Source organism: Moschus berezovskii, chromosome 18 (genome assembly GCF_049115385.1).
Source record: "Moschus berezovskii isolate FMDL1 chromosome 18, NW_MosBer_1.0, whole genome shotgun sequence".
Taxonomy (NCBI): Eukaryota; Metazoa; Chordata; class Mammalia; order Artiodactyla; family Moschidae; genus Moschus; species Moschus berezovskii.
Window position 1 is genome coordinate 40,916,732 of NC_142477.1, and position 27,286 is coordinate 40,944,017.

Here is a 27,286-nt window from a genome sequence, read left to right on the forward strand (position 1 = left end):
AATTTGCTCCGTGTCTCGTAATGCTATTCTAAGCTTTGGCATGCCAGAGGAATACGAAGTTGTCCTGTGCCCTCAGGTGGGTGGGGAGAAGGTGACCGATAAGCAATTACAGTCTAAGGTGAGTGTGGCTGCATTGAGGTACACCACGGGCACCAGGGAAGCACAGAGGAGGGACACCTAACCAGACTGGGGTCTGGGGTCAGAGAAATGAGGTAATGTCTCAGTTGAACTGAGTCATGAAGGATGAGCCAGGCAGACATGGAGAGAAGGGCATTTCACATCGAGGGGGCAGCAGGTTCAAAGGCCCAGAGGCAAGGAATTGAATGGCATAAATTTGAGCCCTGCCAAGTTCTTCAGTATGACTGGAATGTAGAATGTTAAGGAAGGAAGGTGGCACGAGATGATGCTGGAAGAATAACCAGGGGGACGCAAAGATGGTATCGTAAGTGGAAAGTGACGTGATCAGATCTGGGGTTTAAGAAAATTGCTCTAGCAGTGTGGAGTCCGGATTGGATGTGCAGAAAGTATTGGAGGCTGGGAGAGTCAGAGGCATTGCCATCATTATGGGGACTTGGACTTACATGGCTGTGACGATAAAACTACATGGACAAATTCGTGTGATATGAAAGAGTATTGGTACTCGATTGAATGAGGGTTAGAGAGCAGGGGTGAACAAGTGTTGAGGATTTCTGGTTTGGGTAATGAGGGAGAGAACACAACAGCGAAGCAGTTTCTTGCTTTGTTTTCGGTGGTTGGAGGAGGAGTGATAGTTGAGCTTTGGTTATGTTGAACTAATCAGTTGATTAGTTCTCTTTATCAACAATGAATATTTAGTCATTTGCAGGGGATGTTGTGAAGAAATAAAAGACAGGATGCCTGCTCTCAAGTGGCTTGTAATCCCATGGGAGAAATAGTAAAAATTTTAATATATGAAAGTGCTAATTTAGTGGCATAACACTAAGTGGGGTAAGATTGAGTCTGTATGGTCAGGTGTCAAGGGGATATTTGGACCTCAGAGAAGTGGTAGGACCTAGGTAAGTGGAGAAGAGGAGGCGTTCCTATGACCAAGACAGTAATCATTACGATCCTGTTTCTTGAGGATGGCCTTGGAACCAGCAACTTTACATACATTACCCCAAATGCTGTAACTGTGCAAGATAGTTATCCATCATCTCCATTTACAGAGGAAGAAACTGATGCTCTGGGTATTTAATCTGAAGGCTGAAGCTAACCATAAGTGTCAGAGTCAGGAGTCAAGCCCAGGACTGGTAGATTCTACGTCAGTATCATCTTCACTACAACGTGCTGAGACCAATGCAACCTCGGCTCCCACTTACTGTATAGCACTGTGGCCTCCAGTTGGGGCTTCCCCCGTGGCTCAGATGGTAAAGAATCTACCTGTAATGCAGGAGACTTGGGTTTGATCCCTGGGTCAGGAAGATCCTTTGGAAAAAGGATTGGCTACCCACTCCAGTATTCTTGCCTGGAGAGCTCCATGGACAGAGGAGCCTGGAGAGCCACAGTCCAGAGCATCGCACAGAGTCAGACACGACTGAACGACTAAGCACACACAAGCCTCAAGATGGAGCGAGTCCACTTCAACTGGGGCTTCTTGGTCAAGGCTTCTGTGTAGGTGAAATTCACACACACACATTCCTCATCCCTCCTAGTGGTTTTCAGTGTGAAAGTGTTAGTCGCTCAGTTATGTCTAACTCTGCTGCCCCATGGACTGTAGCCTGCAAGGATCCTCTGTCCATGAGATTCTCCAGGCAGGAATACTGGAGTAGGTAGCCATGCCCTTCTCCAGAGGATCTTCCCAACCCAGGGATCAAACCCAGGTCTCCTGCGCTATAGGCAGGTTCTTTTCCATCTGAGTCACCAGGGAAGACCCCACTGTGACCCACCAGCAGCATCATTTGGGAACTTCTTAGGAATGCAGATTCTCAGACTGCTTCCCAGATTTACTGAATCAGAAACCTTGGGGGCCAGGCTTAGCAATTTGTTTTAAGAAGCCCTCGTGGTGATTCTGAGGCAATTTGGGAACCAAAGTTTGAGTCCCTCCTTTACGGATGCAAATCAAGACCTCAGTTTGCTGTTGTGGCTAGGACCTGAGCATCGGTGATATGCAAATGGAAAGAAAGGGCTGGGGGATTCCAACCCTGGAAAAGCTCCTTACCTGAATTCCAGCAACCTAGTACTCTTATTGAAGAACTCAGATGTTAAGAGCAACAGCTGATAAGGTGAATGAGTCCTAGTTCTAGGACAGTGTATATATTCCAATAAAACGTAATTCACTAGTCTTCGGAAATACATCATGGTGCTTTTTTCTTTGCAAATTAAAATACTTGGCCAATCTTAGAGGAAGCAAAGGACTTCCCAGTTAGCTCTAGTGGTAAAGAACCTGCCTCCGAATGCAGGAGACATAAGAGATGTGGATTTGATCCCTGGGTCAAGAAGATCCCCTGGAGGAGGGCACAACAACCCACTGTAGTATTCTTGGCCTGGAGAATCCCATGGACAGAGGAGCCTGGTGGGCTACAGTCCACAGGGTTGTACCGAGTCAGACATGGCTGTAATGACTGAGTCCACATGCACACAGAGAAGGCAGAACAATCTCCCAAGCAAATTTCACAAGGGCCTCAAGATGCCACCCTCATGGAAATTGTCTGGTTTGCCTCAAAGGGACTTCTGATCATTGATGCATTTCATGTTTGGTCATCTACAGGAGGAGGTGATCGGAGATTTGAAACCAGGCACTGAATACCGCGTGAACATGGCAGCTTACAGCCAAACTGGCAAAGGGCGGCTTAGCTCTCCTCAGCACGTTACCACTTTGCCCCAAGGTAAAATGGGCCTGATTCACTAATAATAAGAACTGTTATTTAGGGCTATTCATTCATTCTTCCGTTCAGTATATACCAATGAGGACCGACCCTGTGCCAGGCACTGTGCTATATACTAGGCTCTGGGAATTCAGTGGTGAACAAAAACAGGCACAGCCCCTGCCCTCTTAAAACTTAGCGGGATGGGTCAAGATATTATCTGTTTAGTGTGTGGCCATAGATAGTGACAAGTGTTTCCAACATGATATAAGATCTTCTTTTGTAAGATCCAGTGTAGAGGTGCAGTAAGAATTCCCTAAGGACGTAACTACTAAGAGAGATCTGATAAGTAAGTGGGAATTAAGAAGGTGAGGAAGAGGGGTGGAAAAAGATTTTACAGGCCAGGGAAATCTAACAAATGCTCACTGAGGTGGTGGTGCGGTGGGTACTGGGGGACAAAGGTGGTCTGAAAGCATCATTGCTTTCAGGAGCTCCCTGGGGAGGGAGAGGTGCATGGTTAGCATGTAACTTGGTGTATCTGAGTCCACTCAGGGCTCTGGAGCACTCAGAGGGAGCACTTCCTCACCCCAGGGCTTAGGAGGGTTTCAGAAAGAACCATATCTTTGGCCTGGCTTTTGAAATCTGCATAGGATTTTGCTAGGAAGAGGAGGCAGGAAAAATATTTCTGGCTGAAGCAATAGTGTAAAGCTGGCAGATGTGAAAGTCTGGATATGAAAATAGTAACAGCAGTGACCTTGGGGTGATAGACTCATCCTACATCTTCACACATGAGAGCTTTTCCAGATGTCCCACCATTGGTATGTATTCTGATGATGGGGGTGAGGGGAAGGGAGGAGATCCACACACAGAAGAGTGGAAAGTAAGTGCCATTACATTAAGCATTTAATGTTCCTCGTAAGTAAATATCAAGGGGCTTCCCTGATAGCTCAGTTGGTAAAGAATCCACCTGCAATGCAGGAGACCGCAGTTCAATCCCTGGGTCAGGAAGATCTGCTGGAGTAGGGATAGGCTACCCACTCCAGTATTCTTGGGCTTTCCTTGTGGCCTAGCTGGTAAAGAATCTGCCTGCAATGCAGGAGACCTGGATTTGATCCCTGGGTTGGGAAGATCCCCTGGAGAAGGGAAAAACTACCCCCTCCAGTTTTCTGGCCTGGAGAATTCCATGGACTGTATAGTCCATGGGGTCACAGAGAGTTGGACATGACTGAGCAGCTTTCACTTTCAAGTAAATATCAATTCCAACAGGCGCACAGAGGTCTTAAAGGGTACACAACACTGTGTGTCCTGGGGTCAATAGTCTGCACATAATTTAACTTAGTCGGATTTCCAGCCAGGGGTGCTTGGGGAGGAAGGGAAGATCAGCTCTCATTGATAAACCTTATATGAATCCAGTGGAGAATCCAGTTATTATTTGGGGGTGTATGCTCATTTTGGTTTGGACTTTGAGAAGCTGTTCTGAACAGAGACATTTAGGTTGTAGAAAGCACATGTTTTTTGGATACATGAAACCTCTCCAACAGCAAAGACTACAGCCAACTCCAGTTGTTTGCTGTCCTGCCTAGATTCCTGCCTGCCTCCAACAGCACCCCAGCAGCCCCACGTTATTGTGGTTTCTGATTCTGAGGTGGCCCTGTCTTGGAAACCTGGAGAGAGTGAAGGAAGCTCTCCTATTCAGTACTATTCTGTGGAATTCACCAGGTAAGTCTGTGTGTCACATTCAAAAGCCAAATATATTGACCTCAGGTATCCAGACACCGTAGAAATCTCCATTGCATGTGTATTGAAGAGATGACAAAGCCTTGGAGGCCTGAATTGGGCCAACACCAGTCTCTAGCCTTCTTTGATGGTGGGTCATCTGGTAAACCTATCTATACTCACCTTACCTCTTCCCCATTACCCTGCCTTAGTCAGACTGTTCTAGGCTCTGAAAACTCCCGAGGTACCACTGCCAATAAGCTTTTCAAGCTCACCACTGCATTTCAAGCTCAGAACGTAACTCCCTGGCTCTGAAATATTATGATTGAAGTGTATGTTTGATGGTGACTTTTCTCGAGGGAGAGGAAAAAAAAAAACTTTTAAAAGCAAGTGCAATGCATTGTTTCCTTTACATCCATATTGCTGTGGGTCAAGTTTCTTGGTTTGGTTTCAGCTTTTTTCTCTCATCTACTTCTCCAGCTCTCATATTCAGCTCATCAGAGGGTAGAAGAGTGATTAGAAGTTCTTCTACGAACTTACAGGTGTAAAAACATGGATTCTCAATGCTGCTATGTAATTTTAAGCAAAAACAAAAATCAGAGCACCCCAACCAACCAATGAGCAAAAGTAATTCCCCATCTAGGACTCTTCCTCTGAGCTCTAGTTGCAGCTGAATTTTGAATGGAGCACTTAGCTGAGGAAAACAAAGTTTGTGGAGTTGGTGTTCTCTACATTAAAAGTGACAGAGTTTGTCTGAGGCTAGTTGCTCATGGATTCATAAAGAGACTTATTTAGCACCTCATTCCCGAGGCTCTCTGAAGCTGGGACAAAGGATTCTGCCAGGATTTGATTAGCTCTGCTTCTGTTTCTTGACTTCCTAGCCAATTTTTTTGGTAGTAGAAAACAGATATTTGTTTCTTCAGAGAAGTCCTGCACTGAGTCTCTTTAATGCTTGAGTACAGAGCTCATTTCAGGAGGGACTTATTGAACTGCTAGTGGCAGAAGCTTGAAAGACAAGACCATAATGTACTGGTCCCTGTGATCGTCAAGTCCTGTGACAAATCTAAATTTGAGGAAGGCAAACTCTGTGTCACATCAGCAGTCTGTCTGTCTCTATCTTTGTGCTGTTTTTCCCCCTTTATTGGCTTTATTTTCAGGCTCTTCTAATAGTGTGGCAAGATGGCCACCAGGCACTGAAGGCTTGCTGTCTACTAGGCTGACTCCCCACTGGAGAAGAGTGGCTCTTTCTCAGTGGACCCGTTAGAGCCTTAGTATTTATTCTAGTTGGCCAAGCTCCAGTCCCAATCATAGTGGCCAAGGAGAAAAGGATCCTAATTAGCCAGGCACTTACATTCTGAGTACTGGAACTAAGGACTGGTGGGTCAGTCAGATCTGAAGGATACGAATTGAGGGTTCCTTAAGGTTGCATCCTTAAAGGAAAATTGTGCAATTAATGGAAAAGGGAGGAAGAGATGCTGGGAAATTTTAAAAATAAATAAAAGATGTTCTCAGCAAAGTTCCAGACCAATGCCCTTCATTGAAGATAATCTATAATCCTGCTGTTGAACAGATTTGGTCGGCAAAGCCTGGAATGTGCCTGGAGTAGAAAGATTCTAAGCCTGGTTCAAACAGTAGTAAAACTGCAACAATAGAAGATCTTAAAACTTAGCTTTCGCATCTGTAAAACTTAGAGTGAAACTTGTAATTTCTAATTTACTTGTCTAACACAAGAAAAGCAAAATGTAATACTTTCAAATTTTGAAAAATGTGCAATGTTTTTCTTTTTTTTTTATTGGAGGCTAATTATTTTACAATATTATATTGGTTGGTTTTGCCATACATTGACATGAATCCACCCCAGGTGTACATGAGTTTCCCTTCCTGAACCCCCCTCCCACCTCCCTCCTCCCTTTATCCTCCCTCTGGGTCATCCCTGCACACCAGCCGCGAACATCCTGTAACATGCATCGACCCTGAACTGGCGATTCGTTTCACATATGACAACATACATGTTTCATAGTAGCCTAGCAGGTCATCTCTGTAACTTCCAGCAAAGATGATGGCTATCATTTACTGTTAATTTTGTGGTAAAGCCTGTGTTTTTTAAAAATTTAAGTCTGACATATTGGTAAAAGGTGAAAATTACAGTTTCTTGACCTGTATGTGGGCTTCCCAGGTGGTTTAGTGGTAAAGAATGTTTGATCCCTTGGTCGGGAAGATCCGCTGAAGAAGGAAATGGCAGCCCACTCCAGTATGCTTGCCTGGGAAATCCCATGGACGGAGGAGCCTTATGGGCTACAGCCCATGCGGTTGCAAAAGAGTTGAACATGACTTAGGGACTAAACAACAACAACCTGTGCCAACAAATGAAAGCAGAATATGAAGGATGGTTTTAGAACCAGAACTGGAAGGGAGTGCTTGCTGCCTCTTCTGCCACCAGCAGGGGGCACTGTGTAAGTCACTTCACCTCCTTTGTCACACACAACGCCTTCTACAGTTTGAAATCTCCGAAAGGAGAATGTTTTAAGAGGACTTGGGTAAAAATAGTTTACTTTATTTGGAGAGGGAATGAGAAAGTCAGGAGGGCGATGGAGGACGTGACTTGTGTTACAGAAGTCACTTCTATAGGCAATGGGGTTTCTAAAGGAGTCTGACTCCATGGAGGTCTCTTTGGAGCACAGATTTCCTCTTGAATTTGAGTATCAAAAAGACAGGAGCCATTTTTCCCTGGTAAAACTTCCCACCCTTCCAGGCTTGGCTGGCCTGTGGATTAAGGAGGTAGGTCTAGGGATTGAAGGAGCAGTGATGTGAGCACAGTGTATGCTTTAGGTTCTATGCTGGCCTTGAGAGGCAAGTTGGGCTCACAGGAAACTGTATCGCAGCTGCTGCTGAATCAGAACAAGGGCAGGTGACACAGGCCCCAAAAGCATTGACTACGATGTCCTTATATGGGTGATAAATAAATATGGGTGATAACTTCTTCCTACCTGATAGTGCATCAAGAGGAGGGCCAAGTAAATTCACATACAAGAAAGAACTTTGTCGATGTCAAAAATCTAAAGGAGTGTAAGGTGTATATGGGTGTTATGTACCTCAGTTCAGTTCAGTCGCTCAGTCGTGTCTGACTCTCCGCGACCCCATGAGTCACAGCATGCCAGGCCTCCCTGTCCATCACCAACTCCTGGAGTTCACTCAAACTCATGTCCATCCAGTCGGTGATGCCATCCAGCCATCTCATTCTCTGTCGTCCCTGTCTCCTCCTACCCCCAATCCCTCCCAGCATCAGACTCTTTTCCAGTAAGTCAACTCTTCGCATGAGGTGGCCAAAGAATTGGAGTTTCAGCTTCAGCATCAGTCCTTCCAATGAACACCCAGGATTGATCTCCTTTAGAATGTACTGGTTGGATCTCCTTGCAGTCCAAGGGACTCTCAAGAGTCTTCTCCAGCACCATAGATCAAAAGCATCAATTCTTTGGCGCTCAGCTTTCTTCACAGTCCAACTCTCACATCCATACATGACCACGGGAAAAACCATAGCCTTGACTAGACGGACCTTTGTTGGCAAAGTAATGTCTCTGCTTTTTAATATGCTATCTAGGCTGGTCATAACTTTCCTTCCAAGGAGTAAGCGTCTTTTAATTTCCTGGCTGCAATCAGCATCTGCAGTGATTCTGGAGCCCCCAAAAATAAAGTCTGACACTGTTTCCACTGTTTTCCCATCTATTTCCCATGAAGTGATGGGATCAGATGCCATGATCTTTGTTTTCTGAATGTTGAGCTTCAAGCCAACCTTTTCACTCTCCTCTTTCACTTTCATCAAGAGGCTTTTGAGTTCCTCTTCACTTTCTGCCATAAGGGTAGTGTCATCTGCATATCTGAGGTTATTGATATTTCTCCCAGCAATCTTGATTCCAGCTTGTGCTTCTTCCAGCCCAGCGTTCCTCATGATGTACTCTGCATATAAGTTAAATAAGCAGGGTGACAATATACAACCTTGACGTACTCCTTTTCCTATTTGGAACCAGTCTGTTGTTCTGTGTCCAGTTCTAACTGTTGCTTCCTGACCTGCATACAGGTTTCTCAAAAGGCAGGTCAGGTGTACCTACAGTTAACAATTATAATTCTTCTCCAACAAAAAATGCATCTTAACATTGAGAATGTTATTACCTCTAACATTTGAGGGACTCGGGCCCCAAATTCTATGTATAAATACTTTATAAAGGTATATACCATTTTAACAAACTGTTAATTTTTTTTTTTTTTTTTACATTTATCTTAACAAGTATGTCTTTACAGTGTCCTGGAAAGCTAGGTTCAAATTGAAGTGTTCCAAATGGAATATGGTGGAGTGGGGAAAGCTAGCTTCTGGTTCCAGATCTGGGAACCAGAGGCAGTCTGCTTCTGTTATCTCTTCCGAATATGTATTCTTAGTCAAGTTAATTTATCTCAGAACATCCATTTCCTCATCTGTAATATTAAGCTAATGTGACCCTCATTGAAGAATTGTTGCTTATAGTCTTCAAAAAGTTTATTCATAGTAGACATTCTATATGTTCCTCTTTCCCCCATGCCACTATTTCCCCTTTACAAAGAAAGAAATTGGGACTCAGTTGCTTAAGTTGCTTTGCCAAGGTAAAATGACTGGTTAGGGACAAAATGAAAATTAAACTTCAAGTCTCCAGGTTTCCAGCCCAGTGCTTTTTCTACAAAGCCCCACATACTCTTCGCGTTTGATCCACCTTTGGAGAGGTAAGCATGGACTCAGCCCGCCTGGAGCCCTGCTGGCTGAGGAAATGGGAAGCCTCATCTTAGGCTGCTGTTTGCTGTTATTCCAGAAAGAAAGCTCTCGCAGCTTGTGCATTTAACGTTTTGCTGCAAAATAAATCCCCACATTCATTTGTAAACATCTCAGGCTCTATCCCATTTCAGTGAGAGCCTGAGGATATGTGTTTAGAGAGAGCTTTCCTGGACTCTCAATCAGAAACTGCAGTTAGTGTGAGAGAGACTTTGGAGGTCTTTTCTTTTTTCCCAGAGAGGTCTGTTTAATGCTTAACATTGAATTGTTTTTTGCCCAGATACCTCCTGTGTACAGAAACACCTGTGACAGGTCTCTGTGTGAGCCAAAAAGTTTATTTTATATCCAAGAGGCAGGCATTTGACATCTCAAGGCTAAGAAATTGTAGAATCAGTGTATTGCCAGTGGTTATCCTCAGGTTAAGCTGAAACTCCAATACTTTGGCCACCTCATGCGACGAGTTGACTCACTGGAAAAGAGTCTGATGCTGGGAGGGATTGGGGGCGGGAAGAGAAGGGGACGACAGAGGATGAGATGGCTGGATGGCATCACCGACTCGATGGACATGAGTTTGAGTGAACTCTGGGAGTTGGTGATGGACAGGGAGGCCTGGCGTGCTGTGGTTCATGGGGTCGCAAAGAGTCGGACACAACTGAGCAACTGAACTGAACTGAACTGAACTGATCCTCAGGTTTCACCTACCTGAATGTGAAGTTCTTGCCTGAGTTCTGTCACTGGAAGATGAGATTCCAGTCCTCTGTCTTGGTAGGCGCTTATACATCAGTTGCTCTTCTTATTCAACAAGGAAAATGATATCAAATGCACTGTTACAAAATAGACTAAAAAAGTCTGAGGAAATATTTAATTGGCTAATAGAAGATTAACCTGTAGATGGGCTACTGACTGCTTTTCTGCTAGTTTTGTTCGTATTTGGACACTTCATGTATTTGTGATGCTCTGAAAGGGGGCTTCCCTGGTGGCTTGCACAGTAAAGAATCTGCCTGCAATGCAGAAGACTCGGGTTCAATTCCTGGGAGGAGCCCCTGGAGAAAGGAATGGCAATCCAGTATTCTTGCCTGGAGAATTCCATTTGGACATTTCATGTATTTGTGATGCTCTCTTAAGTTATGGGCTTTAGGACCAAGCAAAGTTTTGTTCCCCATCCAGCTTCTGTCTCCTGTAAATTGGAGGATACCTACACATGAGCACCTTAAACAGGCCCTCTCAGTATCAGAGATGAGGTTTGGTTTCTGACTCAGGCAGGATGAAGCTTTCAGAGGAGAGTAATCTTCATAATCTCTCCCACGGTTGCCCTGAGGGCTATTCATTAGCTTCCTTATTTACAGTAGATTTTAAATTTTTAATCAGTGTAGAAAATATTTGAAGAGGCAAATTCTAAGTAAGCCTGCAGGCTGTAACATATTTTGCAATGTTTTTAAAACTTTTTCCTCCTGCTTTTCTAGAACAGAAAAACCATGCATTTGAGGTAGGAAAGATATTTTATTTCTAAAGCGATACTGAAAATTTCTTTGTGGGCAGCAATCTTAGTGTTCATTAAAATACGAACTAAGCATAAATATAGCTACCTATGTTTTGAAATATTTTGGCTATAAATATCTGAGAAACTTTCCTCCTTCTGCCTAAGAATTTCCCTAGGGTAAGTGTTTTTCTCATAAGCAAAAAATGTATACTATGGTGGCAATGAAAATCCAAAGGCCTGGAAAAATAGTCCTTTGAAGTTTCAGTTGAGGTAACATGTTCCATATATGCTATCTATCAAGTTTGTTAAAGGTGAAAATAGTTTTTATTTAACTTACCTATACAGTTAATCCCCTACATATGAGCCAGTTCTGTTCTGAGAGTGTGTTCGTAAATCCCATTTTTTTTCGTAAGTCCAACAAAGTTAGCTTAGGTACCCAACTAACACAATTGGCTATATAGTACTGTACTATAATAGGTTTATAACATTTTTCACAAAAATAATATATAAAAAGCAAATAAAAAATATAGAAAACATTTTTAATCTTACAGTACAGTACCTTGAAAGTACAGTAGTACCTGCTACATCACCACTGCTTTTGTGCTTGCTTCTGGACATCCTGAGCTTGAAAGAAAGATACTGTACTACTGTATCCTATACAGTAAAGTACACAAAAACACAGCCACTTGTAGCGGATACATGCATGTGATACCAGACATGTGAACTAACTTACATGATTGGCCATGCGAACACATGTTCTCATTTTGAAAGTTCACAACTTGAAGGTTTGTATGCAGGGAACTCACTGCTAGCTTTTTCTGTAGGTGTAACCTGATTGGTTAAAATTGCTTCAGAGCTTTGCACTGTCCACTGTTAGAAAGGGCAGATTAAAACTCTTTTCAGTAATCTTCAATAAAACTATTTTCAATAAAAAGTCCACTAAGGCTAATTTTGAGTGCATGTGAAAATTCAAGATATTTCTGTGTGTTTTAGGGACATAGGTCAAGAAATGATCTCTAAATCTCAACCCAAGACAGGAATACTAATAAATATGAAAGAGAAGTGCTTCCTCTCTTTTCTCTTTCACACCTTTCTGCCTAAATAATTCCCTGGTCCCTTGCAGATGCCTTCCCTAATAAGACTTGCAAAATTCATCTTCATGCAGAGCTGCTTTTAAACTAATTGTAATGTCTACATATTGGTTTTACTTGAGAATCTCAAGGTCATGCACACCTGGGTGGGTTTTGAAAATTATTTTACAAATTGATATTTTTGTCAAAAGTCATCATCTGTCTTTCCATCCCATCATCAACTTCCTCAGGCTATAAGTAGCAAGTGAATTTAATTAGTTTCTTCTTAGGCATTGACCCTGCAAAGACTGTTCCTGAAATGAAGATCAAGTTTGGGATTCAGAGTGGAAGCTGAATGGATTTTGGATTTTTCTTGAATAGTTTTAAGGGATGGCATGGTGTGACTCATGGTCAAGGTCACCGTCTTTGAGCGTTAAGGAAGTGTTCTATTCAGAACTGAGTCTTACAGTCCAGTATTTGGTATCGTCTCTTGGGTTCAAGTTTGTCCACATGTGGAATGAGAAGGCACAGTTGTAAGCTGGCCTCTAATCTTGGGGACAAGTGGCTTGATTCCCGTTTTAAGCTTTTTTACATGTGAAATAAGGCTGAACAATTTGACTTCTAAAATCTGATGACTCTAATTTTCTGTCCTTGTGATCTTGCCTCTTTGTCCAACGCTAGTCTCCACCATTTTTAAACCATAAGATTTTAGTTAGATTACTTCTCCGTGCCTCAGATAGAAGAATGGAGATAATTTCCTTACCTCACAGAGTTGTTATGAGATTAAATGAGTTAATGCATACATAATGCACAGAACAGCACTTGTTATACAGTAAGTGCTCAATCAGTGCAAACGATTCTTAGTAAAGCTTTTATGATAGGTCTTTTCTGTTTTCCTTTATAGCAGGATGGTTCTTCTACTTCTTTACCTAGCTAACTAGCTCTTGTTCATCGTTCAGTTCCCCTGCTTAAGTACCACTTCCTCTAGGAAGCCTTCCCTGAATCCCTGCCCCCACCTCAGACGAGGTTAGGTATACCTGCTACATTTACAAGCAACACTTAGCACTGCTGCTGCTGCTGCTGCTAAGTGCTTCAGTCGTGTCCGACTCTGTGCGCCCCCATAGACGGCAGCCCACCAGGCTCCCCCGTCCCTGGGATTCTCCAGGCAAGAACACTGGAGTGGGTTGCCATTTCCTTCTCCAATGCAGGAAAGTGAAAAGTGAAAGTTAAGTTGCTTAGTCGTGTCTGACTCTTAGCGACCCTATGGACTGCAGCCTACCAGTCTCCTCCGTCCATGGGAGTTTCCAGGCAAGAGTTCTGGAGTGGGGTGCCATTGCCTTCTCCGAACACTTAGCACACTTGTAGTTAATTATTTGTTCAGTGTCTGTTTTCCTTGCCAGGACATGAAAGTAATATCTTGACTTGCTCCGCTCTGTGGAATAAGATACCTAACATAGAGGAAACATACCACATGTCAAACAGGTGCTGGAGAACATTTGGACATAGGCAGTCACGGGATTGAATCCAGAGAATGTCAACAACTAACTGCCACGTTAGCAAGATCCTTAACCCTCTGAGCCTTACTTCCCTTGGCTGTAAAGTAGGGATGACAATAGTGGATACTTCAGGAGGGTTGTGAAGATAACTAGATGTCTACATCCCTGGTGGTGCAGTGGCAAAAGGATCTGTTTGCCAGTGCTGGAGACACAGGTTCGATCTCTGGGTAGGGAAGATCCCCTGGAGAAGGAAATGGCAACCCACTCCAGTATTCTTGCCTAGAGCATTCCATGGACAGAGGAGCCTGGTGGGCTACAGTCCACGGGGTCACAAGGAGTCAGACAAGACTGAGCAACTGAGCACGAACAATATTTAGAAGAGTGGCTTGTGGAAGGATGTTTCTAAGTGTCAATTCTTTTCCTTACCCTGAGCCACATGGAAGCACTAGTCACAGGAGAGTCAATGAATCCTTTAGCACTAATTTCCAAGGCCACAACTGTTAACGAACATCCTTCCTTAACAACTATAGAAAAAAGAAGCAGACAAAACCCAAACTGGATCTGCACACGTGTCTCCTCTCCTTCCCCCCAGTCCGAAGTTGTTCATTGCTTTTGTTTTCTCATCATGAAAGGGATAGCGGTTTGTGGTAACACTTCAAATAATACCTAATGTATAAGACTAACTTGAAGGCTCCCATTGTGATTTTATTTCATATTGAATGATAACTTGTATTTTGGAGAGTTTATAACAGGCAAGTGAATTGCCAATTGCCAGCTTGTTTCATAGTGTTTCACTAGAGTTCATAGCAATAACTGGGCAAGAGCAACAGTGATGTGGCTCTGTGTTGGTTTTCCTGCCCCCAAAAGTATAAACTTGATATATTTAAAGAATTTTCCATACACAATTAATTAATTTTGGAGAGAATAGGAAACAACAACAACAAAACTCCCTTTCTTTTCATGAAAGTATTAAGAAAGTTGTGCTAATTATGAACCTTCCTTGCTACCAACAGTAGAAGCAGAAATAAACAAGAATAGGCTTGTTTGGATGTCAGCTACCATTTCATGTTAACAAGTTTTGGTTTGTGAAAAATTCCTTCTTTTTACCTTTAGTTTGCAAATTGCAAATCTCAGAACCACCTTCCAGAGTGGTGCCCAGTCCTAGAAATTCTGGAAGCCATTAAGTTTCTCCACCCAGGCTCAAAAGGAAGGGCGATTCTGAATGTTTTTGCAGAAGTTTCACCTACAGTTCTACAAATTGATCGCTTAAAGCTTCATTGCCTCCTACCGTGAGCTTTCCTGATGTAATCCCCGGTCAGATTGATGGGAGGTGACACAAATCGAATTCTTGCATACCAGCATTGGGAGTCATTTGTAAACTGTAAATGAAAGTGAGCTCTCTAGTTGCCCCGCCAGGGACAAGTTGCCAGCTGAGTTTATCATTACTCCATTCTATCCATCTGTCGTTTGGTTGGGTTGAACCAATTCATAAATGAAGAAAGCTGAAGGTCAAATAATACATCGTTTTTGTTTTTTTTCCTTGACTGTGATTACTTAGCAGTTTTGGACTTCCTCTGCAGTTCAAAATCCTGCCTGAAACCAAGTCTGTAAAATTGAGAGAGACTTAGAGACCTTCCTGAGTGTGAGGTTTTCTTTAACTCCTTTGTGTTCATTCTGGATAATCTATGGGATCTTAAAGCAGGGTGCTTAACCTGTGTCCCCAAAGGGTTCATGGATAGAAGGCCAGGGGTCCCTGAACTTTGGTTGGACAAAAATTACATCCTTAGTTTTACCAGCTGAAATTTAATTTATTCAAATACAAATGTAGTCAAATGCAGTGGCACTAGCAATTCCTATGCCTTTGTCATCTTTAGAATCATAGATATGTTCTTATCCCGTTACAATTGTTGCATGTATCTCAAAATTCCATTTATTCATATTACTATGATGAAATTATTGCAATTAATGAACCCATTTCTAGGTATTATTTGCTGCATTAATGAAGAAGTATAATGATATGTATATTGACATCATAATTTTATTCTTGTTTTGGTCATTGTTTCTAGTATATTTAATCTGGTATAGGTTTCCTTGGTAATCCTATGCATTTTATCTTATGCATTTAAAGATATTATTCTAAAAAGGGATTCCAGGCTTCTACAGATGGTTAAAGTTGCACAAACAAGGTTAAAGACTGTTGTCTTAGACCAAGGGTTGGCAAACTCTTTCTACAGGGCCAGGTAGGAAATATTTTGTGCTTTGGCAGCTGTATGGTCTTTGTGTCAGCTATTGAACTCTGCCTTTGTAGCAGGAACACAGCCATAGATAATACCTAAACAAATGGGTGTGGTTGTGTTTCAATAAAACTTTATAAGAACTGACAGCCAGCTGAAGTTTGCCACCCTCTGGTTTAGGGCATCATGTTATTCCCAATGTCCAAGCCTGAAGATATTTCGGTTCAGTTCAATTCATCCTTGTGTGCACACATTCATTCGAACATGTACATACTGAGTATCCTCCGTGTGCAAAGCTTGTGCAAGAGATTTTGGGGTAAATCAGCTACTACCTTTGCTTGGACAGTCCAGTGGGGAAGGCAGAGGAGCAGAGTCCAGAGTGGTGAGTGTTGTGGGCAGGGGTGGGGGACCAGGGGCCTAGGGGAGCACAACTTTGACGTTTAACCCAGTACTGAAGGAATCTGGGAAGGCTTCTTAGAGGAGCCAAGGAGGATACATCAGTGGTAATCAGGCACAAGGGGAGAGAAGAAGCAGCATGGATGGTTCAGGCTACAAGAAACTACTCTAGCAGTGTCTTGGAGGCAAAAAGAAAATGCTCTTGGACTTTTTTAGAAGCCTGGAGCTCTGTGTGGTGAGAGAGAAGCCTGGGTAGGTAAGTGAGGTTTGGAGCAGGAAAGGCTTTATAAAGGATCTCATGTTTGTCCTGAAGGGAATAGGGAGCTTTGGGAAGTGTCACTCAGGAAAGGGACTGATAGAATTTGCATTTTGAAAGATCATGCAGACATTCCAAGGATCACAGAAATGAATAAGACAATAAGCATGTTAATGAGCTCACAGCCTACTAGGGAAGACAGAAATATAAAATTAAATTAGAGGGTAATATATTCAGTGTAATGGTAGAATCAGAGTTAAGAGGTGAGAGAGTCCAGAGAAGAATCGTTTCAATTCTGTTTTGGAAATGATGCTTGGAAGGAATAACATGAAAGAAAATATTGAAGGAAGGAGCTTCCAAATAATCCAGGGGCCTCTAGTAAACATCAAATCATGGAATGCCAGGTCCCATATTGAGGGAAGGAGGACACATGTATCTTGGATTGTACTGTAATTAGGCTTTTGGTCCACTCTGTCTCAGGCCCCGAAGAGTGGCCTCCACCGTCAAGGCGACTCTGGATGTTCTATGAATCCCCTAGAGGGCTGTTTTCTGCTCCAACAAATTCCACTCTCAAAAGAATTTTCTTAGCATTTAACCTAAGCATTTCTTAGGATTTAACCATTCTTAGTCCTGTTTCCTGGAGAAAGAAATGGCAACCCACTCCAGTGTTCTTGCCTGGAGAATCCCAGGGACGGGGGAGCCTGGTGGGCTGCCGTCTATGGGGTCGCACAGAGTTGGATACGACTGAAGCGACTTAGCAGCAGCAGCAGCAGCAGTCCTGTTTCCTAGTTAATGTCTGTAACATGCTTGAATGTCACTCCTCACCTCAGCTCAAACTTTCCAGAGAAGGGGTTCTCAACCCATGGACTCATTAGAAGGTAGAGAAATCAGTTGAAGGTGTCCTGACCAACAGTTTTTTGAAAGTAAAGTGGAACAGAAAAGAAAAGATCAGAGGGCATCACACATAATAAAAGTAAGAATTATGTTGTGAAACGAGTTTCAGTTGTGTTTGTTTCACAGTGTTCAGTGTGTCTTATTGCGGGTCATTCAAAACTGTTGCAAACAGTGCTGTACAGAGTGCTGTGTCTAGAGCATGTGTGCTGTACGGTGCTAGGTCTCCTCAGTCATGTCCAACTCTGTGTGGCCCTGCCGGGGTCCTCAGTCCACTAGAGTCTCCAGGCAAGAATACTGGGGGGGTTGTGTGCCCTCCTCCAGGGATCTTCCGTACGCAGGGACTGAACCCAGGTCTCTTACATCTTCTGCGTTGAAAGGCAAGCTCTTTACCACTAGTGCCACCTGGGAAGCAGCATTAAAAAAAAGAGAGAGAGAAAGGAAAAGAAGAGAAAATAGTAAAGTGAGTAACAATAAGGATCAGTAATTTTTCTTAAAAGTTTTCTTTCAGCTGTGTGCTCACGTATAAGTCATATAGTATACATATATGAATAGGTATATTGGGTTGCTTTGCAAAAATGTATTTCTTACTGTGAGTTGAGGTCAGAGATGTTGAATGAAGTCCAACCTCTGACTGTGTTCAGAAAGTAGCTGGTTACATTTCTGATTGATCGTTACCCAACCTCTGCTTCAAGACAGCCACCAATGCAGAGCTCAGTTCTCTATGCAGTTGACTTTGTTGTCAACCATTCTTAATTGCCATTGAGGGGTCTTCTTTATAAGGCACTGCTGTTGGTCTCCTTGTAAGGAATTATTGGGTCTCCTATTCTGATATGAAAAACACTGAAGGCGTTTTCACCATCTCCATTTGACCGTCTTATCTCTCATCTAAAGATACTAGCCTGTGTTCACTGTATTCTCTCTAACTCAAGCCAGACAATAACCAGTCATTTGAACTCTGCCTCAGTGGAAATGGGTCTAGAGCACTTCTGCCAAGTGATCAACCTAGAAAGCCATTTTTTCCCAGGATATGAACACTCAACAGCAGGTTGTCCAGAGAATTCATATTGAGTTTGTGATCAGTACCCCCTGCTTCCCCATAGATCTTTGTCACACTGGGTTTTCTCTATATCTGTGCCATTTGCTTTCTAAAAAAAAGCCCTAATGTAAGATTTTACATTTATCATTTATCATTTGAGGTGGTTTTGACCTTTTGTTTCTGCATACGAGATGGTCTTACATTTTTGTTTTGTCATAAATGTCTTATGAGGCCATGTTCCAAGAAACTATTTGGATTTCCTAAAGCTCTTCTTTTTCAGGTAGTTGGTTAGTGTATAGAAACAGAACTGACTTTTTTATTTTTTTGTATCTTGCAACTTTACTGAATTTGTTCATTAGTTCTGGGTGAGTGTTTAAGGTTTCCTTTGCATGAGCTGAAACTCCAATACTTTGGCCACCTCATGAGACGAGTTGACTCACTGGAAAAGACTCTGATGCTGGGAGGGATTGGGGGTGGGAGGAGATGGGGATGGCAGAGAATGAGATGGCTGGATGGCATCACCGACTCGATGGACATGAGTTTGCGTGAACTCCGGGAGTTGGTGATGGACAGGGAGGCCTGGCGTGCTGTGATTCATGGGGTCGCAAAGGGTCGGACACGACTGAGCGCCTGAACTGAACTGAACTGATGTCATCTGTAAACAGAGACAGTTTAACTTCTTCCTTCCCAGTTTGGACGGCTTTTATTTCTTTTTCTTGTGTAATTGCCCTGGTTAGAACCTCTAGTACTAGTTTCATAGAAATGGTCAGGGTGGGCACCTTTGTTCACCCTGTTACTGATCTTAGGCGAGACTTGTTTAGCTTTTGACGGCGGAGTATGATGTTAGCTGTGGGTTTGTCATGTACGGCCTTTGTCGTTGTTGTTTTAGTCACTGAGTCGTGTCTGACTCTTTGCGACCCTATGGACTGTAGCCCACCAGGCTCCTCTGTCCCTGGCATTTCCCAGCCAAGGATACGGGAGTAGGTTGTCATGCCCCTTCCAGGAGATCTTCCCCACCCAGGGATTGCGCCTATATCTCCTGCATTGGTAGATGGATTCTTTACCACTGAGCTACTAGGGAATCCCATGGCCCTTATTATGTTGAGGTAATTTCTTCTGTACATAAGTTAAGAGTTTTTACCATGAAGCATGTAGAATTTTGTCAAGTGCTTTCTCTGCTTTTATTGAGACAGTAATCTGTTTTTCTCCTTCAATCTGTTAATGTGGTGCATCAATTCAGTTCAGTTCAGTCACTCAGTCGTGTCCGACTCTTTGCGACCCCATGAACTGCAGCACACCAGGCCTCCCTGTCCATCACCAACTCCCGGAGTTCACTCAAACTCATGTCCATTGAGTCGGTGATGCCATCTAACCATCTCATCCTCTGTTGTCCCCTTCTCCTCTTGCCAATCTTTCCCAACATCAGAGTCTTTTCAAATGAGTCAGCTCTTCCCATCAGGTGGTCAAAATATTGGAGTTTCAGCTTCACCATCAGTCCTTCCAATGAACACCCAGGACTGATTTCCTTTAGGATGGACTGGTTGGATCTTCTTATAGTTCACAGGACTCTCAAGAGTCTTCTCCAACACCACAGTTCAAAAGTATCAATTCTTCTGCGCTCAGCTTTCTTTATAGTCCAACTCTCACATCCATACATGACTACTGGAAAAACGATAGCCTTGAGTAGACAGACCTTTGTTGACAAAGTAATGTCTCTGCTTTTTAATATGTGGTGTATCAGACTTCCTGATTTGCTTACAATGAACCATTCTTTCATCCCGGGGATAAATTCCACTCGATCATGTAAGATTCTTTTAATGTGCTATCAGATTTGGTTTGCTGCTATTTTTTTTTCTATTTCTGTGAAAATGGCATTGGAAGTTTAATAGGGATTGCATTGAATGTGTCCCACTCCAGTATTCTTGCCTGGAGAATCCTGTAGACAGAGGAGGCTGGTGGGCTGCTGTCCATAGGGTCGCACAGAGTCGGACATGACTGAAGCGACTTAGCAGCAGCAGCAGCATTGAATGTGTAGATTACTTTTGATAATATAGACGTTTTAACCATACTTATAAGGTATCATCTACAATTTCTACTTACATTGTTTTCAAGTTAGAATTTTAAAGTCACTTGCGAAGTTACCTGATCGCAAATTCTTCTGGAATTTTATAATCTTTTCACTGTTTTTTTATAGTTGTCTTGGTTTCACTTACTTCAAAGGCAGTTGTATTTTAGTGGCTCAGCTTTACCAAGTCTTTCAAAAGCATTAACATAGCTATCACCTATATTTTTTTACTCATATTCACTAGTTTATATAATATTGCATTCAGTTCAGTTCAGTTCAGCCGCTCAGTCGTGTCCGACTCTTTGCGACCCCATGAATCACAGCACGCCAGGCCTCCCTGTCCATCAGCAACTCCCAGAGTTCACTCAAACTCATGTCCATCGAGGCGGTGATGCCATCCAGCCATCTCATTCTCTGTCGTCCCCGTCTCCTCCCGCCCCCAATCCCTCCCAGCATCAGACTTTTCCAGTGAGTCAACTCATCACATGAGGTGGCCAAAGTATTGGAGTTTCAGCTTCAGCATCAGTCCTTCCAATGAACACCCAGGATTGATCTCCTTTAAAATGGACTTTTTGGCTCTCCTCGCAGTCCAAGGAACTCTCAAGAGTCTTCTAATGACACAATTACAATAACAAACACAAAAGTCATAAATAAATTTTTGAATAAACCCAATGGATAGCTAGATTAATGGGAGCAAGTGAGGATCATTGGGTAACCTGACAGATTGGTAGAGAATAAGGAAAGCTTTGACTATGTGTGATATGCAGAGAGGTGCCATATGTTCACTTACCTACTTACTTATGGCTAATGTTTTTATATATTATACCCATCTTTCATTTAGATTAATTGATCATTCATATTAGGGACCCATATTATTTATTGTCTTTGAATATCCCACAGTGTACTTTACATGTCAGTTCAGTTCAGTTCAGTCGCTCAGTCGTGTCCGACTCTCCGCGACCCCATGTAGCTGGTGCTTAATTTATCCACACCATACATAGAACTAATATTGCACCCAGAGATGTTCTGTTGCTTTCCAGGTATCAAAACCCCAATATATTTGAAATCTAGCTTAAATTCTTCCTAGTCTTATGTTGTTTCCCCAGGATGTCAGTTCACATTGACCCATTCAAAAATATAGCTCTCAAAATATGTGACTTTGCACTGGCTTCCTGCTGGTCCTTAAATGTATTATCTGCCAATTAGATTGTAAACTCTCTGAAAATAGAACTGCGTTTATAGTTCCTTAGAGCCTCCCAGAATATAGCTTCCTTGATGGATGCAAGGCTGATAATCATTAATCACTTGCCAAGTGAAGAGACGAAGGCAGCCACCCACTGGGTTTGATGATACCAAGAAAAATGATTGTCCACTAAGGGTGAACTTGGCAATAGTCAAGCTGGTCAGAATGCCAAAGAAAGGAAATAAAACAGAAATATATACCAGCCTGTGGTTTTATGACCTTGGATAAATTATTTTCCTTCAGTATCGACACAGGTAGAATGAGAGACTGGACTAGACAGTGACAGCTAAAATTTTCGGGATCATGATTATATCTGAGAATCTGATAAGAGACTGAGGACCCTTTACTTAGGAAAATGAAATGACGTTCACACATAGAATCTTGCATGTAATTTTTGAGAACCCTTAGACACTGGGACCAAACTATGGCTTAAGATTCCTGATAACCAGGCTGATGCTAACATTGCCAGTGGCAATGCTTCTTGCTACCCAAACATGAGTGAGTCTTGATTACTTGAATCAGCTAACTGGGTTTTGAATAGTCACTGCTGACAGAATTGTATCTGTTCCCTCTGACTTCCGCTGCCCAACCACCTTCCAAAGCTGTCCTACTGGCCTCCTGAGATACAGGATGCACAACCCAACCCTTCCCACTCTTTGTGAGTGTTTAAGTGCCTGCTTTGCTCCTGGCTAGCCATACTCCCATGGACAGAGGAACCTGGTTGGGCTACAGTCCATGGGGTCGCTACTAGTCGGACAAGACTGAGCGACTTCACTTTCACTTTTCACTTTCACACATTGGAGAAGGAAATGGCAACCCACTCCAGTGTTCTTGCCTGGAGAATCCCAGGGATGGCAGAGCCTGGTGGGCTGCCGTCTATGGGGTCACACAGAGTCGGACACGACTGTGGCGACTTAGCAGCAGCAGCAGCAGCCGTCTTTACCTGGGATGACAGCACTTGTCTTAGTCTGCATCTTCCCCTCTAGCCTTTTCTGATTGGGGAAATTGGCAGGCTAATGTTGCTATGGTGATTTGACTGGCAACTTTGTAGTTAGAATACAATGATTTTACTTAGTGGAAAAAAGATAAAACTATTATTTGAGGATGCACTAAGGCTAGGGGGCATTGGGGGTGGGAGGAGACGGGGATGACAGAGAATGAGATGGCTGGATGGCATCGCTGACTCTGTGGACATGAGTTTGAGTGAACGCCGGGAGTTGGTGATGGACAGGGAGGCCTGGCGTGCTGTGATTCATGGGGTCACAGAGAGTCGGACACGACTGAGTGACTGAACTGAACTGAACTGAAGACAATACTTTTGCCTGATTATCTCTCTCTCTCAACTTCACCTTTGCACTTTTGTACGCCAAGAGACTCTACAAATATTTAAATGCAAAACTCATGACAAAGTCAGAGGCAAAATGTTAACGGTTTTGAACTGCTATTCAATCTACATGAGCTTTCCTCTCGGTGTATGCAATGAGATGAAATGTTAATAATGTCAAACTCTTATTCACTGAAGATATGACTTTCTTTCTTGCATTAAATGAACAAATACAAAATCTTGCAGGGGGAGCTGGGAAACTGTTGAACAATGAAGAATGCTTCAGATATTTGCAGGCAGCCCTGGGTGGACAATGACACATTTTGAGAGCAGTTGCAAGTCCTTTCTTCTATAAATGTCACAAGGGAAGCTTAGCAAAGGATAACAGAAGAGTTTTATCTAAAGATCACATCTTTCCTGACTTTATTGTTGGGCATCCCCTATGACTTTCCTCTGCGAAGTGATTTTGTTTTAATTTGAGTTTGTAAATGTGTTTCCTTCCACTCACTAAGGTTTTCTCTTCAATGGCAGAGTTTGTTTACATGAGAAGTCCATCTTTAGGGAAAGGAAAGTCGAAAGAGAACTGAGCCCTACTTCCTCCAGTGGCCATCCCCTGTGACCTCTGCTTCTCCAAACACATGAATTCTTGTGAGATATGAGTCCCATAAACTCTTCATCAGCACAGTTAGCCCACAGAAACAACCTTTACTGGGCTCTAGGACTCCATCTGTCTCTCATCAATTCTTGCTAATGAAAAGCTAGGAGAGCACACGTTTGAGAAATCCATGCACTGTCCATGCATCTCCTTTCAGCAAAATGAGTGTTTATTTGCTTGCCTATTAAGTTCATAAACGACAGATGTCAATCTTTTTGCTTCCTGCCTTCCTCTAAATGGGGCTTCCCAAGTGGTGCAGTGGTAAAGAATCTGCCTGCCAATGCAGGAGACACAGGAGATGAGCAATCAGATGCGGGCTTGATACCTGGGTTGGGAAGATCCCCTGGAGAAGGAAATGGCAACCCACTCTAGCATTCTTGCCTGAAAAGTCCCATGGACATAGGAGCCTGGTGGGCTACAGTCCATGGGGTCGCAAAGAGTCGGACACAACTGAGCATACACATACACACATGCTTGCACGCACATACACATTCCTCTAAACATCTGTGAGCAGAAGTGTTGAACAATTGAAGAGCTGAGAAGTTGGTCAGGGAGCAAACTAAGATGGAGCCTAATCCCTGCAACCACTATCACCCCAATTTTTCATTCATCATCAAAGATCTTGGTCTAATCGTCTCCCATCAACCCACGTAGGCCTCACGTTTACCAGCTGTGTGACCTCAGGCAAGTTACTTACCCTTTCTGTGCCTTAATTTCCTCTTCAAAGAAAGTGGAGATATTTAATTTTAATACCTACTTCATAGGGTAATTTTGAGAAGTAAATGAGTTAAAAAGTATTAGAAAAATACTTGATACTTCACAAGAACAGGATAAATGATAGTTATTGTTAGTTATTAATAAAAATCCTCCATTCCAGTTAGGCCATTTGCACTGTCCCTCAGCCATGCACAAATATTCCCAAATTTTATTTTGCAGTTCTCACCAGCTGAAAAGCTTTCCTTTCTCCCTCCAACTAGGAAGTCCATATAGAACAGCACTGTCCATTAGAAAATGCAAGCCTATATGAAATTTTAAGTTTTTTAATATGGTCATTTAAAAAATAATATGAAACAAAGGAAATTAATTTTAATAATGTATTTTTTAACCCACTGAATCTAAAATATTTTCATTTCAACACATAATCCATATAAATATTAATGAAATATTTTACACTTAAAAAAATCCATTGTCCATTTTGCACTCATAGCATTTCCCGATTTAAATGAGCCGCATTTCAAGTACTGATTAGCCACCAGGCTAGTGCTACTGTATTGAAGTTCACAGGTATATAGAGTTAGCAGGTGGCCCAGGGCTGCCTGTCAGCTGTGAGCTGGGTACATCCCTTACATAATGCTGATCCATGCTGAGTGTTTACTATATGATGATGTTACCGAACCACACGTGAGTCCTCTTATTGGGCTCAGTAAAGCCAATCCACTGCTACTGGGCTGTGGTGAAGGGAAGTGCAATGTTTTTTGCAGGAGCCAATCAAGGCATCCAGGGTAGCTAGTGTTTAAAAGTCCTGAAGACTTTCAGGGAAAGGTTTTTAAACATGTATGGGAAGGGGTTGTAGGGTGTGTGCCCAGCTCCTGGACATTCTTCTGATTGGTTAGTGGTGAGGTAATCAGGAGTCAATATCATCAACCTTCTGGTTCCAGATGGTCTTGGATCTGTGTGCTTGTGGGCAGCATACAGTTAACATCTTCGCCTGGTGAGGGTTTCAGTTGCTGCAAAACAGCTCAAAAGACATGGCTCAGGATATTATCTATATCCCCTGAAGTGAAGTGAAGTGAAAGTCGCTCAGTCATGTACAACTCTTTGCAACTCAATGGACTATATGGTCCATGGAATTCTCCAGGCCAGAATACTGGAGTGGGTAGCCGTTCCCTTCTCCAGGCAATCTTAACCCAGGAATCAACCCAGGTCTCCCACATTGCCGGAGGATTCTTTACCAGCTGGGCACCAGGGAAGCCCTTGAGGGGGAACTAAAATTCCTTGACTTTTTAAAATGGCTTAGCTACTATTATTTTATCTTGTTTGACTTTTTTTTCTTTCTTTCTGCATTGTCTCACTTCTCTGATTACATTTATTCTTTGACTAAAATTTTTCTGGGCTTCCCAGATGGCTCAAGTGGTAAACAATCTGTCTGCCAATGCAGGAGATTTAGGAAAGAGACATGGGTTCTATCCTTGGGTCAGGGAGATTCTCTAGAGGAGGAAATGGCAACTCACTCCAGTATTCTTGTCTGGAAAATTCCATAGACAGAGAAGCGTGGTGGGCTACAGTCCATGGAGTTACCAAGAACCAGACACAACTTAGTAAATGAACACACACACAGAGTTTTTCTACAGCCAGAAGGCAGGCTGAGAACATTAGGGAGTGGGGGTCTTGTACTGGGAAGGTCCCATGAGGTCCTGCTCGGTTACAATGCCAGGCACCGTTGCTGAGGATACAGAGCTCATTTCTCCTTTATGACGGCCCTCTTAAGTAGGTACTTTTATCACCCCATTTTACAGATGAGAAACTAGAGACTTAAAGGGGAGAAATAGCAGCTAGTGAACAATAGAGGCAGGATTTGAATGGCTCAGTCTAGCTCCAGAACTTGTTCTCTTAACCCCTGTATATTGTCCCTTAGGTGGAAGCTCTAAGTCAAGGTCTGCACTCTATAGGGTTCTCAGAAGGACGTGTGAACGTTCAGCAAGTTGGCACAGTTGTGCAATTTTGTGAAGAGTAAGAATGGCTGTGAACAGAGTCTTCTTGGGTTTTCCCATGGCAGTTCACACAACTAGTTGCCCTAAAAATTTATATTTGTTTATTTTGCAAACAGATTGTGAATAGATAGAATATGTGCTCTCCTGACCCCTGGGAACAGGGACTGTCAGGGGAAGGCTTGTTTATGAAACATCTGGCAGGCAGAGTCCTTGAAAATGAACTCCTATATGGGAATCTTTTCACCACAGTCAAGGCCATGCAAGGAAAAGCCAGTTATCTTTAAACAGCACTGAACACTGGCCCTAAAAATGATCTGCTTGCTTTTATCAGCAAGGACCTGCAAATTTTTCCCTGTGATGTCAAATCAAGATGACTTTCGGCAGGAAATGTTCACTCATTTTTATAAATCTTGCTTCCAGTGTTCAAACGCTGTTAGTTTGCATAGCCAGCAAGCTTCCGTTTTTTCCGCTGTTCCTAAACTACTGTTTTTCATTCAGCTTTCCTTTTTTTTTTGTTTTAATCAATAAAGGCCAGATTTCGACAAGAGTTGGACCTCAATCCAAGAACAGATCCAGATGGATTCCATGGTTATCAAGGGCCTCGATCCTGATACCAACTACCAGTTTGCTGTGAGGGCCGTGAATCCGTATGGTCCCAGCCCTCGAAGTCAGCCCAGCAGCACCATCCGAACTGCCCGTGAGTACCGCAGCCCCTCTGAAGGACAGACAGACAGACAGACACAGCTGCCTTGCTGGGCTTGCCTCCTGAGGACCCGATTGGCCGAGGTTTCTTAGCTCCCCACAGCAGGGCTGCCTGCGGTGGGGCTGTCCTCAGCCTTTCATTCTGCGGTTTTCTCACCCCTTTGGAAGTACGAGGCACTCAACAGGGCCAGGCTGCTTCTATGTACAGGAGGTCAGCAGAAGGTTTATTTTTGCATTATCCTTAGGGAGTTTGAGGTCAGTTTCCTTTCATGAGCACAGAACAGACTACATACCAAGACGATGTGCAGCCTCCCCAGCCCCACTCCCTTTTCATCTTGTAAAAAGATGGATTTAGCTTTGAATCATAGGAGAAAAAATACTGATCCAAGAC

The 27,286-nt window shown here is 43.0% G+C and overlaps 1 protein-coding gene across 2 annotated transcripts in view; it reads left to right on the plus strand.

Annotated features, from left to right (window-relative positions):
• EGFLAM (EGF like, fibronectin type III and laminin G domains) overlaps positions 1-27,286 on the plus strand; it is a 197,702-nt gene that overhangs the window by 79,810 nt on the left and 90,606 nt on the right. For both annotated transcript variants that reach the window (XR_008685426.2, XM_055422153.2), the window contains exons 5-7: positions 2,726-2,843; positions 4,406-4,541; positions 26,724-26,890. Coding sequence is in view for 1 of the 2 variants with exons in the window: in XM_055422153.2 (XP_055278128.2) it covers positions 2,726-2,843; positions 4,406-4,541; positions 26,724-26,890 (421 nt within the window). In the remaining variant the exon portion in view is untranslated. The remainder of the gene's footprint in view (positions 1-2,725; positions 2,844-4,405; positions 4,542-26,723; positions 26,891-27,286) is intronic.